The sequence below is a fragment of the Eurytemora carolleeae genome, unplaced genomic scaffold, assembly GCF_000591075.1.
Source record: "Eurytemora carolleeae unplaced genomic scaffold, Eaff_2.0 scaffold463, whole genome shotgun sequence".
NCBI lineage: Eukaryota > Metazoa > Arthropoda > Copepoda > Calanoida > Temoridae > Eurytemora > Eurytemora carolleeae.
Window position 1 is genome coordinate 152,820 of NW_019396366.1, and position 18,509 is coordinate 171,328.

General features: G+C 35.4%; 3 protein-coding genes across 3 annotated transcripts; 1 reads left to right on the forward strand and 2 right to left on the reverse strand.

The window, feature by feature from the left end:
* Positions 1–955: 955 nt before the first annotated feature.
* Positions 956–1,815, reverse strand: LOC111701808 (enhancer of split mgamma protein). The gene has a single exon (XM_023473236.1). It carries the CDS (start codon positions 1,740–1,742, stop codon positions 1,062–1,064), a length of 681 nt encoding a protein of 226 aa, XP_023329004.1. The 5' UTR covers positions 1,743–1,815; the 3' UTR covers positions 956–1,061.
* A 6,147-nt stretch (positions 1,816–7,962) lies between these two features.
* LOC111701820 (MFS-type transporter SLC18B1) lies at positions 7,963–15,729 on the forward strand. The gene is made up of 10 exons (XM_023473261.1): positions 7,963–8,722; positions 8,827–9,074; positions 9,903–9,912; positions 10,596–10,655; positions 10,770–10,842; positions 10,943–10,959; positions 11,336–11,409; positions 12,467–12,538; positions 14,358–14,500; positions 15,117–15,729. Exons 1-10 carry the CDS (start codon positions 8,639–8,641, stop codon positions 15,629–15,631), a joined length of 1,296 nt encoding a protein of 431 aa, XP_023329029.1. The 5' UTR covers positions 7,963–8,638; the 3' UTR covers positions 15,632–15,729.
* A 1,209-nt stretch (positions 15,730–16,938) lies between these two features.
* On the reverse strand, positions 16,939–18,309 carry LOC111701805 (F-box/WD repeat-containing protein 1A). Its single transcript, XM_023473234.1, has one exon. The coding sequence runs from the start codon at positions 18,307–18,309 to the stop codon at positions 16,939–16,941; it is 1,371 nt and encodes a 456-aa protein (XP_023329002.1).
* Between the last annotated feature and the right edge of the window lie 200 nt (positions 18,310–18,509).

Below are 18,509 nucleotides of genomic sequence, written 5' to 3' on the forward strand. Positions count from 1 at the left end.
GTACTTATCTCTTCCCAAATTCTTGAACCGATGTCTCCGTTCAAAAATTGAAATCAATCCCTTTAATGATTCTGGATTATTCGATTTAAGTTTGAACACAATGTAGCGTATCTATGAAGATGGTTCAATACTTAACATAAGAATGTTACAGAAATATTTAATCTTCAGCGATCTTTCAGGTTGTCCATTCCGTCACACGCTGGTCATTTTAGAATATTCTTTGAATACAGGGAGATAACTTTTGGACTCAATGCATTGCTTTAAATAGGCCAATAAACATGAAACAAAGCAATTGCGCAGTGAAAAAATTCAAATTTACTAATTCAGTGATAAACAGTATCTAGCAAGACTAATTACTTTGGAACAACATCAAATACACTTAAGTATTGCCACAATGTCGTCTTCCTATTCCATTTTTTTCTGGTTCTCATTGTACAGCGAGCTCAAATAAATATGGGATTTTAGTGACAGTTTTCAGATCGTCTTCTTCTCTAATTATAAATGGTCGAAAACTCTTAGTCTTGGGATTTCTAAAATTTGGTCTGCCAATTATTATACTGCACCAAAATTGACGGAGAAGTTGAGAAATTTGTCCTAATTTCTATTTATTCCTTAAAATAATAATTGTCTACATAATTTCACCATCAATTTTTAAACCTGCAAAAACAAGATTTTTGGAAACAAAATACAATCTTTCTGGGCCTTTCTTTAGCCCTCGAATAGAATATTAAATCATTCTATGTAAATTTTAAATTTACTCTTCTACGTAAATTGTTATGCAAATGGTTATTTCTTAATAAATATGCCTTGGGACCCGCCTCCCTTTGGGAATAAAGCAACCTTCCGTGACTATCTATCTACCTAACCTAAGCTATCCTGGAAAAGTTTAATCACGGGACTTTTTTCAGATTTTAATAAAATAATTCGAGATTAATGCGAAAATGAAGAATTTGAGTCTTTTTTCATATTTTATTATGAAGTTATGTAAAATATATTGATATAAAGTTATCACAGATGGAAAGTATAAGGATTTGATTGTACGATGACAATATCTTGATTCACTACCATGGTCTCCAGGTTTTCTCATCAGATATCTCCGTCTTTACAACCGTGGCGGGGGCGGAGCTAGGACGTGGAGACGGAGAATTCATCGTGTCCATAGGTTCTTGGAACCCGGAGTAAGACGTAGAATATCTAATATTCTCCACTCGACCAGCAGAAATGAATTCTGATAGAGTTCTGAGAGGACTGATTAAGTCTTGTTGGTGGGAGGTTGCGTGATTAAAGTTTTGAGACGGAACTGGTTGCATTGTAGAGGCTTCCATACTCTGTAGGCAGATTGACATATGCTGGAGAAGTCGGGCTGAAAGAGTTAAATCAATCCCGGAAGTTCCACTTGTCACAAACCTTGTTATTTCTCCGACACAAAGCCTGAACCCGGAGCGGAATCTCTCTGACCCTGAGTTTGTCAGGGATAATCCTCCCTGAGCCTTTAACTTACGAAGATGCCTGACGGTCAACTCCAACACGTCGGCCTTCTCCAGCTTGGTGATACTCTCCCCCTCCGTCTGTAGTGCGGACACCATGAGATCCTTGAGTTCGTCCAAACACTTGTTAATCCGTGCTCTTCTCTTTCGTTCTAGCATAGGTTTCATCACCTTCCTGTACTGATGGGTTCGGGACATGGTAGATTTATCTGCCTCCGGAGAGGATTGACTATCTATCCCACTATCTGAAGCCATGGTTCTGTGTAGATCTGCTCCTGGTAGAATCTGAACTGGCAGGCGGTTACACCTGTTATGGCGGCAAAACCGTGCACGGAAGGAGCAACATGAGAGCGCGCGCATTCTGAAACTACTATGCACAGGCATACAACATAGGACAAAAATCATTAGTCAGACTTAAAGAGGACAGTCTTGAATCAAGCTTTTAATCACATTCGTTAAAATAACTTGATTCACGTCGAACTGAAGTAGATTCCACGTAAGATTAAAATATTCTATGTTTCGATCATAACTCTTGATATGCTCATAACTCTTGTTATGATCATAACTCTTGTTATGATCATAACTCTTTTTATGATAATAACTCTTGTTATGATTATAACTCCTGTTATGGTCATAACTCTTGTTATTAAACAGCTGGTTTGAATTTCCAATATGTAACCGAATAAATTTGTTTTTACATGCTTGTGCATAACATCAAAACTAGAGGAGCTACAAGGTCACAAAGTCGTCACAGTATTTTGGCATGAATTTGACCTCCTCCTCCTTCTGCCAAGTTCAAAATTAATTGGTAACACTATGCTAAATTAACAAAAATGTTGGCAAACCCAGCTTTATAGCTTTACCTAGCATGCATATATATTCTTTATAGCTTTACCTAGCATGCATATATATTCTTTTCTAATCTAAAAAGAATTAGCTCGGAGACTTGAGCTGGAATATGTAGATTAGATCAAGACTGAAGTTGGCTTTGAAATGATTAAACTAGAGCTGTATTGGTTAGAGACCGGAGATTAGTTTGGTTAGAGACCGGAGATTAGTTTGGTTAGAGACCGGAGATTAGTTTGGGTAAAGACTGGAGATTAGTTTGGATAGAGACTGGAGATCAGTTTGGTTAGAGACTGGAGATTGGTTTGGGTAGAGACTGGAGATTAGTTTGGATAGAGACTGGAGATAAGTTTGGTTGGAGACTGGAGATTAGTTTGGATAGAGACTGGAGATTAGTTTGGTTAGAGACTGGAGATCAGTTTGGATAGAGACTGGAGATTAGTTTGGGTAGAGACTGGAGATTAGTTTGGATAGAGACTGGAGATTAGTTTGGATAGAGACTGGAGATTAGTTTGGATAGAGACTGGAGATTAGCTTGGGTAGAGACTGGAGATTATTTTGGGTAGAGACTGGAGATTAGTTTGGATAGAGACTAGACTTGGATAGAGACTGGAGATTAGTTTGGATAGAGACTGGAGATTAGCTTGGGTAGAGACTTATTTGACCAGAATGTTGACTAACAAGCAGTTGCCAAGAAGACTAGTGGAGTGAGATGCTAAGAAGACTAGTGGAGGGAGTTGCTAAAAAGACTAATGGAGGGAGTGGTTAAGAATGAGGAAGAGGGAGTAAATGGTTCAACTGGAGTTTGGATGAGAAGATTTTGGGAGTAGTTTTCATGGAGAACGGTTGTGGGATGAGGGTTAAGGTTATAAAAGGAATTTGAGAAGGTGTGACCCCCCCCCCCTGTGTGAGACATGCGACCAACCGTCAGTCCCACGTCTTTTAAATCTTACAACCTCTCAGCACCCCCCCTCCCCCCTCCTTCGAAACCACTCTTTCAATGCATCACTTAATCAAAAATGGCTTAAGATGTAACTAACCAAAATTATTCTTTTCTTGTCCTTTGGAATTTTTTCGTTTTATGCTATTTTATTACATATTCAAACCATATCTTGTTTAACTTGAGATGGGTTTCCTTTCAAAAACATGTTAAGTACCCTTTCACTCTTGAGTCAAGTTTAGAGAATTAAAACCGCAACTTGAAAATAATTAAATCATTTTTACTTTAACAAAAAAAAGTTTTCGGGGGGGGACGAGAATAGCCAGAAAATGCAGTACGGTATTTGTTTAATATAATTTAGTTCAGTTTAAAACTTTAAAATTCAACATGCTTTATTGCTCTGTATAAAGCCTTTTGTGACTCTGTGAGATTACAATTTGCAGATTTTTTAAAATTGTTTTTCAGAAGTTTAAATAACAGTGGAGTAGACTGAAATAATGCAAATGTATATATACATATATGAACTGTAGGGTTTCCATTTTTCCCGAAAAAAATTTCCATTTTGGAAATGGAATGATCCGGAAATTTGTTGCGTAAACCGGAATTCCGGGATAATTCCGGTACAAATGGAAACCGGAAATTTTCCGGTTTACGTGACGTAAACCGGAAAAATTTCCGTTTTCCGGAATGGAAATCGTAAAATTTCCAGTTTCCATTTCGTAAACCGGAAAAATTTCCGGTTTCCATTCCGTAAACCGGAAATTCTTACGGTTTACGTAACGTAAACCGGAAAATTTCCATTCCGTAAACCGGAACTTAAAGAATTTTTCTTATTTTAATTAAATTCATATTTACAAAGTTTGAAAATTTGAAAAAAAAATCGAGGATCATTGCCCCCCCCCCCCCGCTAGCTACTGCCCTGCTAGTGGTAGAGTCCCCCCCCTCGGTTTATCAGTTACATTTCACACTATAGTAACTTTGAATATTGATTATTGAGTATAACTTTTTCTACCGTCCGGCATCCATCCATATATTGTTAGTGTTACTAACTGGTGTTGTATTTACAATGTAAGACTTTAATGTAATTCTGGTACCAATTGTTCCGGAAACCGGAAATTTCCGGAACGTTTTTCCGGAAAATTTTCGGAACGATATTTCGGAACGTTCCGGAAATTTCCAGAACGTTCTGGAATTCCGTAACGATCCGTAATTTCGGAACAACGTTCCGGAAATTTCCGTTTTACGAAAAAAAATCGTTCCGGAAATCGTTCCGGAATTCCGGTTTTCCGGAACCTTTTCCATAATGGAAATGGAAAAAATTTCCGGATCATTTCCGTACGTTAACCGTAACCCGGAATTTCGGTGGAAACCCTAATGAACTGTACTCTCACCTGACCGAGGGAGGGGTGCAGAACCGCCATGAGCAACGCAAAATGACCTCCGGAGCCTTCTGATACCCAGTATGACCTCTAAGCCCCGCGAAGCCTCTCGCTACGTCTCCAAGCCTCCGACATTCTGTCTCCATGTCTTGCAGTGTGGGCCTGCTAAAAAGATGTTTGGTTTTTGCATCCACCTAACAAACACAACATGATTAATTATTTTTTAATGATCCATTAACAATTCTTATTGAAAAGTCTACTTCAATTGAGATTAAGAAATCTATTTCTATTTTCTAAATTTCACCAATTCCTTTACTTTTAAACAACTAAAGATAGATAGTATATTATTTTACATGTGTATCATGTACGAATCTAACCAGTCTATACCACCAATTCACAAAACACACTAGTTTTTCTGAAATACTTTAAAGGTTAATGAAAAATAGATACAGCAAGCGGAGATCAAACTGCGGGGCGCGGAGACAGAATGGCAGAGGCTTTATTCTAAGACCTGATAAAGGATAAAGATACATATCTCTAGACATGATAAAGGATAAAGATACATATCTCTAGACCTGATACAGGATATAAGATGCATATCTCTAGACCTGATACAGGATATAAGATACATATCTCTAGACCTGATACAGGATATAAGATGCATATCTCTAGACCTGATACAGGATATAAGATACATATCTCTAAACCTGATACATGATATAAGATACATGTCTCTAGACCTGATACAGGATATAAGATACATATCTCTAGACCTGATACAGGATATAAGATGCATATCTGTAGACCTGATACAGGATATAAGATACATATCTGTAGACCTGATACAGGATATAAGATACATATCTGTAGACCTGATACAGGATATAAGATACATATCTCTAGACCTGATACATGATATAAGATACATATCTCTAGACCTGATACAGGATATAAGATACATATCTCTAGACCTGATATAGGATATATGATACATACTCTAGACCTGATACAGGATATAAGATACATATCTATAGACCTTATACAGGATATATGGTACATATCTCTAGACCTGATACAAGATATAAGATACATATCTCTAGACCTGATACAGGATATATGACACATATCTCTAGACCTGATACAGGATATAAGATAAATATCTCTAGACCTGATACAGGATATAAGATACATATCTCTAGACCTGATACAGGATATATGATACATATCTCATCTCTAGACGGGTTAAGAACGTTAATTGAAAAGATTAAAATTCATAAATTTTCTGAAATGTACTAAATTGAACTGAAATGTACTAAATTGAAGTGAAATGTACTGAAATGTACAATACTGTACTTACATATACTGAATTTTTCTGAAATGTACTGAAATGTACTAAATTGAACTGAAATGTCCTGAAATGTACTAAACGGTACTTAAAAATATACTGAAATGTACTGAAATGTACTTAAATGAACTGAAATGTACTGAAATGTACTGAAATGTACTAAAGCGTACTTAGATATGCTGTAATTTTCTTAAGTATACTGAAATGTACTAACCCGTACTTATATATACTGAAATGTACTGAAATTTACTAACATGAACTGAAATGTGGTGAAATGTACTAAACCGTACGTATATATACTAAAATGTACTGAAATGTACTGAAATGTACTAAAATGAACTGAAATTTAATGAAATGTCCTGAAATGTACTAAACCGTACTTAAATATACTGAAATGTACTAAATGTACTAAAATGAACTGAAATTGCTGAAATCTACTGAAACGTACTTAAATATACTGAAATGTACAGCAATGAACTCAATGTCCTGAAATGTACTGCAATGTACTGAAATGTGCTGAAATGCACTGCAATGTACTACAAAAAACTGAATTGTACTAAAATTGACCTAAATGGACTAAAATGAACTAAAATGTATTAAAATGTATTGAAATATAGTACAATGTACTGAAATATAATGAAACTAGGATTTCGGGGCGCTTCGAGTCCCCTTTCCTGTAAATAATGTTATCTTTTAACTGTTGCTCTGAAAAAAAATTTTTCTCCAATTTTGATGTTCCATTAACCTTCTCTGAGGTCATGTAAGGTCCTGCACAAAATTTTGGCCCAATCGGTTCAGCCGTTTTGACGGTATTGGATACTAGTTAAAGTGCCCGGTGTTGCCCGTGGAATTTTAGAAACATTTTTAAAAATTCTAAATTTTTGTAAAAAAATAGATTCTTGAAAAAAAATCTTTTTTTTTGCGTTTGTTAAAAAACTCAAGCAGACCAACAAACAGACAGACAGACAAGCAAATGAAATTTACTGAATTATACCGATGTATGCTGAAATAAAACAAAATTAACTGAAATATAATTAGATGTATTGAAATGAACTGAACTGTACACTGAACTGTACTGAACTGTACTGCGATGTACTGAAATGTACTGAATTGCACTGAAATGTACTGAATTGCACTGAAATGTACTGAAATGTACTGAATTGCCCTGAAATGTACTAAATTGCAATGAAATGTACTGAATTGTACTGAAATATACTTAAATGTCATACTGCAGTTTTTATCTTTACGCAATGAATTTGTGGTTTCAAATCTGTGATATAGAAAATGTCATAATCTTTTGATATCAGCGAATGTTGTGGTTACTTTAGCTACAAATTTACACCATTTAAGGGACTGTAAACGTAATTTGAAGGAACCCTCTGATTGACCGAATCACAACGGTAAACCTCTATATGAGTAACAATGAGGAAGATATCGCTGTTTTTCAATCTAAAAATGGTTAAATTCGCACAATTTCCTTCAGTGTCTCTGTAGCGCAAATTTAAAGGGATTATAAATCGGACCTGAAAATGCAGCGTAACTTAAAATGACATAAACAGTTCCTTTAATGATGAAATTAATTAATTAAATCGTATCGTCATACATACAATATGAGGTTAATCAATACATACTACGCTCCGTAGTTTTTTTTTCCAGTATGTTAAAATTTTTGTAAGTTGGAATGGTTAAGTTTAACATTAATAATAAAATACAAGATTAAACTTTTTAAAAAATTTTATATTAACATTTATTTTTAATTAGCTCCATCTTTAGTATAAAATGGAAAAACTTAAATAAAATGTTTTGATTTTTGCATTCTTGGCATTAAAGTTTGGCGCATTATAAAATGTCAAAAAAATAACAAAAATAGAGCCAATAAAAAATTGTCAAAACGAATAGTAAACCCTGTTTTATTTGTATATTTTTTTATTAGACCATTGGTGAGAGATACCATGTCTACATGGAAAGTTTTCTCTGGGTTTGTCTTAAGATAAGGATTGTCAAGACCATGGATCCTGATAAAAGATAAGATTTCACACCTTGACCTCACACTGGATAAAACAGTTGAGGTTTACAGCTCATGTGAAATAGACTGGACACAATTCTAGAAAAATAGGTTTAACTGCTGAACGATTTTAGTAAAATAAGTTAAACTACTGAACAATTCTAGTGAAATAAGTTAAGCTGCAGAACAATTCTAGTGAAATAGGTTAAACTGCTGAACAATTCTAGTAAAATAGGTTTAAACTACTGAACAATTCTAGTGAAATAAGTAAAACTACTGAACAATTCTAGTGAAATAAGTAACTACTATACAAATCTGATGAGTATTTGTTAAACCCAAAGAAAAGAAAAAAGGAGCTTCTGATCCACAAAAAAATCCCACCTGCACTCAATAAAGCTATGGTGCTTGAATCAAATAAGCAGCTATTTAGCATCACCTGAATGATATTAATAAGCTTCAGAAAAGAAACAGTTCGAAGCCGATACATTTTTTACTTATACACTTTGTTGCTGATATAGTTTTGCAGCTGATAAACTTTGCATCAGATAAACTTTGCATCAGATAGACTTTGCAATTGATAGACTTTGAAGCTGATAGACTTTGCAATTGATAGACTTTGAAGCTAAATTGCCAAGAATGAACCTGACCTACGCCCAATGGGAACTGATTGTTTGGATTTGTTTAGTTTACATAACTTGGGGTCTTACAGATAGCATACAGGTACAGGTACAGGTACAGGTACAGGTACAGGTACAGGTACAGATTGAAATAGGGTCTAACATTATTATCTTATATAATTGGCTTTATTGAAAAAATTGTTTTAGGCTCCGTTCTATCCAATAGAAGCTGAGAAAAAGGGCGCGAATGCCGCTGAATATGGAATTGTGTTTGGAATCATTCATCTGTCAATGTTCCTCTCCGGGCCCTTGTTCGGGAAGTACATGGGACACCTGGGCGTATACAGGGTTTTTATATTCGGAGTTATCTGTACAGCGCTGTGTGGATGTTTATTCGGTCTTCTTACCTTCCTTCCAACTACATGGTCATTTCTAGGGGTTTCATATGCTCTCAGGTACTGTACGTGAGACTGCTCACATATTTTGTTATAAACGTACAGGGTTACCAACAAAAGATGAGACTTCAGAGACGTTCATTTTAAAGTTTTCTTAAATATATGGTTTCCTGCAGTTTTATGCAAGTGTCTTCTTTTACAAATATATTTTTACAATATACAAAAAAATTTACTAAATTAAACTCCTATATTGTTTTACCCTCAAATTAAACTCCTATATTGTTTTTATAAAATGAGATTTAGGTCGTCATTAACTTATCATGCTTTGTGGGGATCCCTGTATTGTAACCCTGTATTGGATCCCTGTATTGTAACCCTGTATTGGATCCCTGTATTGTAACCCTGTATTGGATCCCTGTATTGTAACCCTGTATTGGATCCCTATATTGTAACCTAACCAATTTAAGGGATTTTTCATTGTTAAGATATTATAAATCAACCTACTTTTAAACAAGAACATAGCTTAACGTTTCTAACCGCCTACAGATGTCCCCTAGGCCTGAATCATAGATTAATAACAATACAGATAGAACACTAGATGTCGTCTTTTTAAGATTTAGGGGTTTGTCGTTCAGGTTAGAAGCCCAGCGGAGTTACGCGCAGCCGCGTTGAATGAAAGAGAGAGAGCATTCGCGTATTTAACTCCTTTGGATTTCTGCCTCAGGGTTATTGTGAACGAAAAAACCCCTAAATCTTGAAAAGACGACATCTAGTGTCTTATCTGTTATTCTAATCAATCTTTGATTAAAAGAAAATCCTGTAAGAGAGGACATATCGGCAAACTGTGATGAAACAAATGAGAATTTAAAAATAATCAAGTTTTTTCAGGATCCTGGAGGAATCTTGGCAAATTAAAAACAAATTTATTTCTTTTTAAACAAAATCTTATCTTGATTTTAGATTTGAAAATTGCCTCAATTACTCAAATGTCTTGTAACAAAAAAGTATTGATTTTTCCTGTAATTTTGTTCTAGTATTAATTTGTCCTGGTATTAATATGTCATGTATTGGTTTGTCCTAGTATTGATTTTTCTTTTGATTTTGTCCTGGTATTAATATGTCATGTATTGGTTTGTCCTAGTATTGATTTTTCTTGGTATCTATTTTTCCTGAGATTTTTGTTCTGGTATTAATTTGTCCTGCAGGAACTAATTTGTCCTGGTATTAGTTTGTCCAGGTACTAATTTATCCTGGTATTACTTTGTCCCGGTAGTAATTTGTCCTGGTATTAATTTGTCCTGGTATTAATTTGTCCCGGTATTAATTTGTCCCGGTAGTAATTTGTCCTGGTATTAATTTGTCCTGGTATTAATTTGTCCCGGTATTAATTTGGTATTAATTTGTCCTGGTATTAATTTGTCCTGGTATTAATATGTCCTTCAGGTATTAATTTTTCCGGGTATTAATTTGTCCTGGCATTAATTTTTCCTGCTATAGTAATTTGTCCTGGTAGTCTTTTGTCCTTTTAGTAATTTGTCCTGGAATCAATTTGTTCTGGTCCTAATTTGTCCTGGTATTGAGGGAGTAGCTGAAGCTGGTGCCTGGGCATCTGTCCTTACAATTCTATCTGCTGAATACAAGGAAATGTGGAAACCATCATTAAAAATTATTTCTTAAGTTGTTTTCAAATGTCGTCTTCATTTTCATTTGATTTTAGCTCACTGCAATGAGGGTTTGACATTACACAATACGCAGGAACATGTCACCTACGCATATTCACTCACGCAAGCATCATTTGGGTTCGCTGAGATCCTGGGACCGTCTATAGGAAACTTCAATATATTTTTTTAATTCGTAAAAAAACATTTTTTATTTAGACTTTCTAAAAGCGTTTGATTTCTTAATAATATTGAAATTTGCAACTGCAGGAGGAATAATGTTTGAGGTAATTTAAAAAAAAGATACAATTTTTACAGTGTAACCTTTAAAAACGTGGAATAGGAAGACGACACTCAACTCCTGTGTATTTGATATTGAATTGATATAAAGAAAACAGTTACCAGTTGCTATAAAATTAATTTTTGTTTCTATCCCTGCAAAAATTTAGTCTCCGACAAACCGATGTCGAACATATAAAGTCTAGAATTATTTACCCGACATCTTCGCCGTCGGCACATAGTCGGTTAAAATGTTTCCTGGGATTGATGTGTTTCATATTTAAAAACATAACATGATTAAATCGTCTTCCTATGTCACAGTTTTATGTGTCCAACTGTTTAAGAAGTACAAATTTAAATCTATTTAAGCAAACTTTTTTTAAGAAAGGAGGGTTCGCTCTTCCCTTCGAGTTTAGTGGAATTCTTTGTTTAATTATTGGAACCATCACGATAATCAGGGAGATAAACCTTTCAACTTTTCCTCCCTAGGGAGATAAACCTTTCAACTCTTCCTCCCTAGGGAGATAAACCTTTCAACTCTTCCTCCCTAGGGAGATAAACCTTTCAACTTTTCCTCCCTAGGGAGATAAACCTTTCAACTTTTCCTCCCTAGGGAGATAAACCTTTCAACTTTTCCTCCCTAGGGAGATAAACCTTTCAACTCTTCCTCCCTAGGGAGATAAACCTTTCAACTCTTCCTCCCTAGGGAGATAAGCCTTTCAACTTTTCCTCCCTAGGGAGATAAACCTTTCAACTTTTCCTCCCTAGGGAGATAAACCTTTCAACTCTTCCTCCCTAGGGAGATAAACCTTTCAACTTTTCCTCCCTAGGGAGATAAACCTTTCAACTTTTCCTCCCTGTTGATTGTTCCCTTAAATTCTAGTTTATATTCCACATTATTTCCTTTCCATACAAATATTCAATCTTTTTAAATATGGTCAAACCCTACTTTATCGTCCCGGCAAACCACTTTATCGTCCCGGCAAACCACTTTATCCTCCCGGCAAACCACTTTATCGTCCCGGCAAACCACTTTATCCTCCCGGCAAACCACTTTATCCTCCCGGCAAACCACATTATGTCCCGGCAAACCACTTTATCGTCCCGGCAAACCAGTTTATGTCCTGGCAGTACTTATCTCGGGACAAAAACATAATTGACCTGAAAAAGATCATTTGTAAAAATTCCATCTCAATTTATAAAAACATTCCACCACAACCCTTGACTTAGGAACCGGATTTAATGAGTTGCGAAAAGTCATTGAACTACCACAACTAGTTTAAATCCTGAATCACTGATTCAAAGTTAAAATTCATAAGGATTTAGCTAAGTATTTAGAGAGTGAATCGATGATTCATGATTTGAACTGGTGGTATGTAGTTAAGCGATCTCTCCAATTAATTAAAAACGGTCTCTGGCATGCATAAACAATTGTTATCTTTCTCTATCCTAATCTTTATCAATCTTTATTCCTTCGTTTGGGTTTGTTTTGATAAGATTTCTCCTGGTACACAGATTACCCAAGTTGGTTGAAACTAGCCTGGATTCACATGAAACCAAGCAGAATCCATCCGAGGTGTTTATCATGTAAGTTTGAAACTATTTTTAATTTTTTTGTTTGTTTCCTTTTTTTTAAGTAAAAATGAGAAATATATTTTCCATAGTTTCTTTTTTATCTAGAAGCAAATGTTTGTTTTTTAATTTTCTTCCTCACGTAACTTTTACAGAAAACCTGCAATGAAAAATTGTCAATTTTGTAACCCCTATAGATAGTTACCAAGGAGTATGGAATAGAAGGGAGATACCACTGACGCGGCCCGCCCTACCATATGATTATACATGTTTTGCAGACGGGTACTCCATTCGTATATGAACAGGCGCGTACACAGGATTTTAGCCATGGGGGGCAAGATTTCGCGCGTAGCGCGAAAATTTTTTTTTGCCTCCCCCTGGAATTTTTTTGTTCAAAAAGTCAATTAACACCATAAAAATACATCAAAAAGATTACATTTTTGGGTGTTACTAACTTTATAGAGTCTAAAAATTGTTCCTTTGCTCGAAAAACTAACTTTAACCTTTTAACTTTATAAATTTATAAATTTTATAACTTAACTCCATCACAGCTAACTAAATCAAGAATCACAGCATCATTAAAAAATAATATTTTCACTTATAAACGAAATTTCTTCTGAAGTTTTTAGATAGAATTTACTCCATCTACATATTCACCAACTCTTAAGCTTCAATTTTATGTGATTTGCTTGCACAAACATCTCAATGATTTTCTCAGTAGTGCAAGATCGTTAAGTCTACTCTCCGTCATAGTACATCAATTGTGTAATGAAGTATTCTCTTTAGAAGGCTAAAACTTCTCTTTCCTTCATTCGATGTTATTGTCATCATTGCATAAAGTGGAACTTGAAATTACGCTTATTATCTCTTTATGGAAATAAAGGAATTGAGTCTTTGCCACAAACTCTGATTTTCTAATCACTATATCTTTGGAACCAAATGAATTTGAAATATCAAAGGTTTACAACATCAGGTTCCAAAGGTTTGAATATTTGAGTTTGTGCCAAAGACTCAATTCCTTTATTAATTGACTGTAAGAAAAAATAGAAAAATAGAAAATAGAATACCTATATTACATCTTCCATCATGTTATAAGCATCTAATATGTCGAGTTCTCGTTTTGCAAAAGTTTTAGTTTAAAGTATCCTAAAATTTTGTGTTAACAGTGAATTTAGACAATTCCTTAGTCTTTGTCATTGTCAGGTGTTACTTTTAAATTTATTTCCTTTTAATTTTGTATTTTCCAGGGGGGGGCAGGGCCCCCCCTGGAACTTCCAGGGGGGGGGGAAAGAGGACTACTGCCCCCCCCCCTGTGTTCGCCACTGTATGAAATATTCAGAATAGGTAATTGAATACGCGGTACTTGTACATCAGACAAATATTTCTTATACAAATGGAGTACCGTCTACAAAGCATGTATAATCATATGATAGGGCGGGCCGCGTCAGTTGTATCTCCCTTCTATTCCATACTCCTTGATAGTTACCCACAAATACTGAGACTTGAAGAAAGAAAAGGGAGTTAAAACTATACACACGGGCAGCCGTAGTACATTTGAATTTCCGAGCCGGGTCAACCTTTCCGGTCCCAGTTTGTACTGCACCTAGCTCTATTGACATGACTAGCCGGTGCAACAAGATTGACGCGGTCAGACTTTATGGTTTATATAGGTTGAATTTACTTTTACTAAAGGGGCAGAGGTGCGTGTACACTGTACATGACATCTTGGAAGTCTTATATTATTCATTATTGATAATAAGTTATAGTGAAAATACAATTGGATTAGTTTTTAGTTCTTTTTATTTTAACGACCCCTGTAATCTGTACTTTCTAGACTGTTGAAGGATCCTGGTGTCTTGTTGGCTCTGGTTGGAACAATGTTCGGAGCAGTTTGTCAGGGTTTCATCGAAACCTTCCTGGAAGAATACCTGGCAATCTTCGGTCTCTCCGTCTCACAGATCGGAGTTTCATTTCTTGGTGAGGGAGGAACTCATTATCCCTCATTATCCCTCATTATCCCTCACTATCCCTCATTATCCCTCCTTCTACTCTAATTTTCTATACTTATATCTTTGGAACCTGATCTTAAATATGAGATGAGGATGAGAAAATTAGAGTTCGAGTCTCATAATCATTTTCTTTACTAACGTTCTTGGAAAAAAAAAATTATTTCAGATTTAATCTTTTTTTTCAGCTATGAGAACGTTCTTGGGAAGAATAATTTTCTGATTTAGTCGGTTTTTTAGCAATGAGAACCTTCTTAGGAAAAATAATCTTCTGATTTTGATTGGTGAGAGAGACGAACTGATTACTCTCCTCATATTCTAATTTTCTAATCCTTATATCTTTGGAACCTGATGTGAAAGACCTTTAATATTTCAATTAAGTACTAGATCAATTAAGTTACAGTTTGAAATATCAAAGCTTACAGTTTTACCTTCAGGTTGCAAAGTTATAAGGATGAGAAAATTAGAGTTCGAGTCTCATCAGCTCCTTTATTGTGGTTCTCGGGAGAAAAAAATTTCACATTTAATCTTTTTTTCAGCATGAGAACGTTCTTGGGAAAAATAATTTTCTAATTAAGTTTTTTCAGCGATGAGTGTTCCCTACATGATAAGTACTCCTATTTGGGGATATCTCGTGGACTCCTGGGTTCAGCCGGAGTACATTTCTCCGATAGGAAACATTCTGATCGCAACCTCTTTGCTACTGATCGGTCCTATTCAGTATCTGAGCATCCCACCCAGCTACGCCCTCACCGAAGGAGGACTCGCTCTGCTTGGGATCGGAACTGCCGCAACTCTAACAGCAACCTTCGCGCTAACCCAAAAGCACGCAGTGCGCCGGCTACCTGACCTGGACGAGGACGGATCCTCCGTTATTTCCAGTCTCTGGACTTCGGCCTTTGCTCTAGGAAACTTCTTGGGGCCAACAGTCGGAGGACCTCTGGTGGATTGGTTGAACTTCGCTGGATCTACTCCGATCTTACAGATTTGGGCTCTAGTCATGCTTATAACTGATATCCTTGTTTTGTTCTGGTTGGCGAGAAATCCTTTAGTTACTCGGAGAAAGGGACCAACAAGAGAACTTTACACTAGGATTGAGTGACCGAAACTGCACTGAGCTTTAAATACATACTTCTGAATCAATATTAGCTTAAAATTTAGTTGTTTAATATCAAATATACACATTTGTCCATACTTTTTTAATACTTGATTTGTTCCTAAAGGGATAGACCGGCTATGTAAGGTAGTTAAACTGAGTATGCAACGTGTTGTGGACAAATTCTTCAGGATTCATTTCAGACATATAAAACGTTTCCACGATGTATAATTACTCAGTTTGAGCGCAAAGTCGACGTTTAAAATCATGAATTTGGTTGGGTACGTTTTCAGAATCGTTTTTTTTATTATTAAATAACGACGACGACGACGATGAAAATATAGTAAAAATTCTATAGTATAAACTAATTAAATGTTCAGGAACATATTTCTCAAAGGAAATTTGTCAATAAATCGAAGTTAGAATTAATTATTTCCTTTTTCATCATTTTATTGAATTTCTTATTTTCTATAAATTTGTTCGCAGATTTTTTCAAATTCTTCAAATGTCGTCTTTTTAATAAAAATTCCAGAAAATCTTTGTGATTAAAGAGAGATTATAGAAACTATTAATTGAATAAGATTATTTCTTTTTGATGATAAGAGTTAATTTTTATTCTCTCAACCTGTTCTTAAACAACTTATTAGTTTACTGTAGAATTTTGTTTACATTTTTTGTCGTCGTTATTTAATAATTATCTAATAATTAAAAAACAACAATTCTGAAACGTATCCACCCAAAAGTACGATTTTGAGCGTCGACTTTGCGCTCAAACTCAGGATGTACAGATCTTTAAAAAGTTTTATATGTCTCAAATGAATCCTACAGAATTTGTCCACAACACTGCATACTCAATTTAACTACCTTACATAGCCGGTCTGTCCCTTTAATTTTCTATATTTTATTTGAAACAATGTAAATATTTTAAGAAGCGGCTTGTAAAAAGAAATAAAGTATAAACTAATTATGATTAAATAATTATTAAAGCAAATAATTATAAAAATTAATAAATATTAATAATTATTAAAGCAAATAATTATTAATTAATAAATATTAATAATTATTAAAGCAAAGTTATCTCAAATATAATCTTCAAATATAAAATATCTATATATTTCTATAGAAAAGTAATCGAGTCTTTGCCACAAACTCTGATTTTCTTATCCCTGTATCTTTGCAAACCAATTTCAATCTATGAATTCGATGAGATCAAATGATCTAAGTTTGAATTAGAAAAAATTAGAAAATTTGAGTTTGTGGCAATACATAAATAAATACATAAATAAGTATAAAACACGGTATCATACATAGGTTTACTTTAGGTCAGGTACATCATCTAGCATTAACTCTGGGGACGAAACATCAAAACCATCTTGGAGCTCTTCGTCCTTGATTTGATCACTCTCTAATCTCGGATGATTATCGGAGAAGGAATAGATTTTTATATCTCCGAACTTCATCTCTAACCCGAACACAATCTTGGTATCGGAGAGCGCCATGGGTTTCCAACTTGGTTCATTGTTCTCTATACATAATCTAGGTTCGGTTAAGTCTTGCACAATATCGAAAATTGACCAGATGAAAATAGTACCCGGAGAGAACATTACGACTAATAGGAATTCGTTCAATGAAATATCTTTAATACTGGGTGTTGGGTTGGAAATAAAAGAACCTATGACCGGGAGTAAATCGACCCGGAGAATAGTTATGATTTCACAGTCTTCTATATTCCACACCTCAATACACGATTCTGTTCCTATGCACAGTATACAGTTGAATACTGCTATACTTGAAATATTCGCCGGACATGTTATTCGTTTCTCGGTGAGTCGTCTTCCAGTCTTGCTGCTGTATACTTGGATTTCATTCTCTAGGAACATCACTGGTTGGAAGAGAACCAGGATAATATAGGTTTCACCGACGGACACATCTAGGAAATTGAGGTCATGGTTTATAGAGGTAGAGTAGAGATACTCGAGATGTTTAGGACTGTTCCAATACCAGAAATTGAAATGTCCTGATTTAGCAATGGAGACAATTCTGTCTGTGGTTAGTTTGACGTAGAGTAGAGGAGAACATGGTCCCCGGAGAACCCGAACCTGTCTCCCCGTCTCAATATTCCAGACCCTGACAGAATGATCAATGGAGGACGAAATCAGATGGTTTTGATGAGAATCTAAAGCTGTTACTCGCTGTTCATGTCCTTCAAACATACGGATGGGGCGCTCGTGTTTTATTGGAACCTTAACAACCCACATCTTAATCAATCCGTCCAACATTCCTGCAAACAGATTCTCCCTCTGTAGATGGAGACAGGAGAACATTGAACCCGTGAACAGTTTCTTAGATCCCAACCTTCTCTCTGATATTATCTCTGGTAAGGACGAAAGCTTAAAGAACATGTTAATAAAGGATTTTGCACCCTTTTCTACTCCTCCTAACCCGGGGATATCATTGCACCAGCCGTTCAACCTTAGTGCAAGACGAACCTTTTTATTTCTCCGACACCTCATCTCAACTAGCCGTCTCCAGAGTTGATGCTTTGTAAACTCCTCCTCCCAGAGCTGACACACCAGACAACAGTTGAGTAGGGTTCTTGCATCCGTCAGGTTTAGAATCTCTTCAACAATAGAAACAAGGTTTCTAACAAGAAGATCGCCAATTATATCTCTGGTTTGGTTCATGTTATAATCTCCACTAGGTCTGCAGGTCTCTCCGGAGGAAAGAAAGAAAGTCTAAATGGAAAGGTATATGACTGAATGAGAAAGGCTGAGGGCGGGAGAAAGTAATCCTACCTCTGGAAAGTAAAGGGGGCGCTAGTATCTCATATATCTCCATTTCCCGAGACTAGGAAAGCTGAGATTGATAAATAAACAGATAATAG

What these genes read in the sequence shown, in the direction of transcription:
- LOC111701820 (XM_023473261.1), top strand. Translation starts at nt 8,639, where the DNA reads ATGAACCTGACCTACGCCCAATGGGAACTGATTGTTTGGATTTGTTTA. An exon ending in GTCTTACAGATAGCATACAG is followed by an intron (nt 8,723 to 8,826) that starts GTACAGGTACAG and finishes AAATTGTTTTAG; the next exon opens with GCTCCGTTCTATCCAATAGA. An exon ending in TTCTATCTGCTGAATACAAG is followed by an intron (nt 10,656 to 10,769) that starts GAAATGTGGAAA and finishes CACAATACGCAG; the next exon opens with GAACATGTCACCTACGCATA.
- LOC111701805 (XM_023473234.1), bottom strand. Translation starts at nt 18,309, where the DNA reads ATGAACCAAACCAGAGATATAATTGGCGATCTTCTTGTTAGAAACCTT.
- LOC111701808 (XM_023473236.1), bottom strand. Translation starts at nt 1,742, where the DNA reads ATGGCTTCAGATAGTGGGATAGATAGTCAATCCTCTCCGGAGGCAGAT.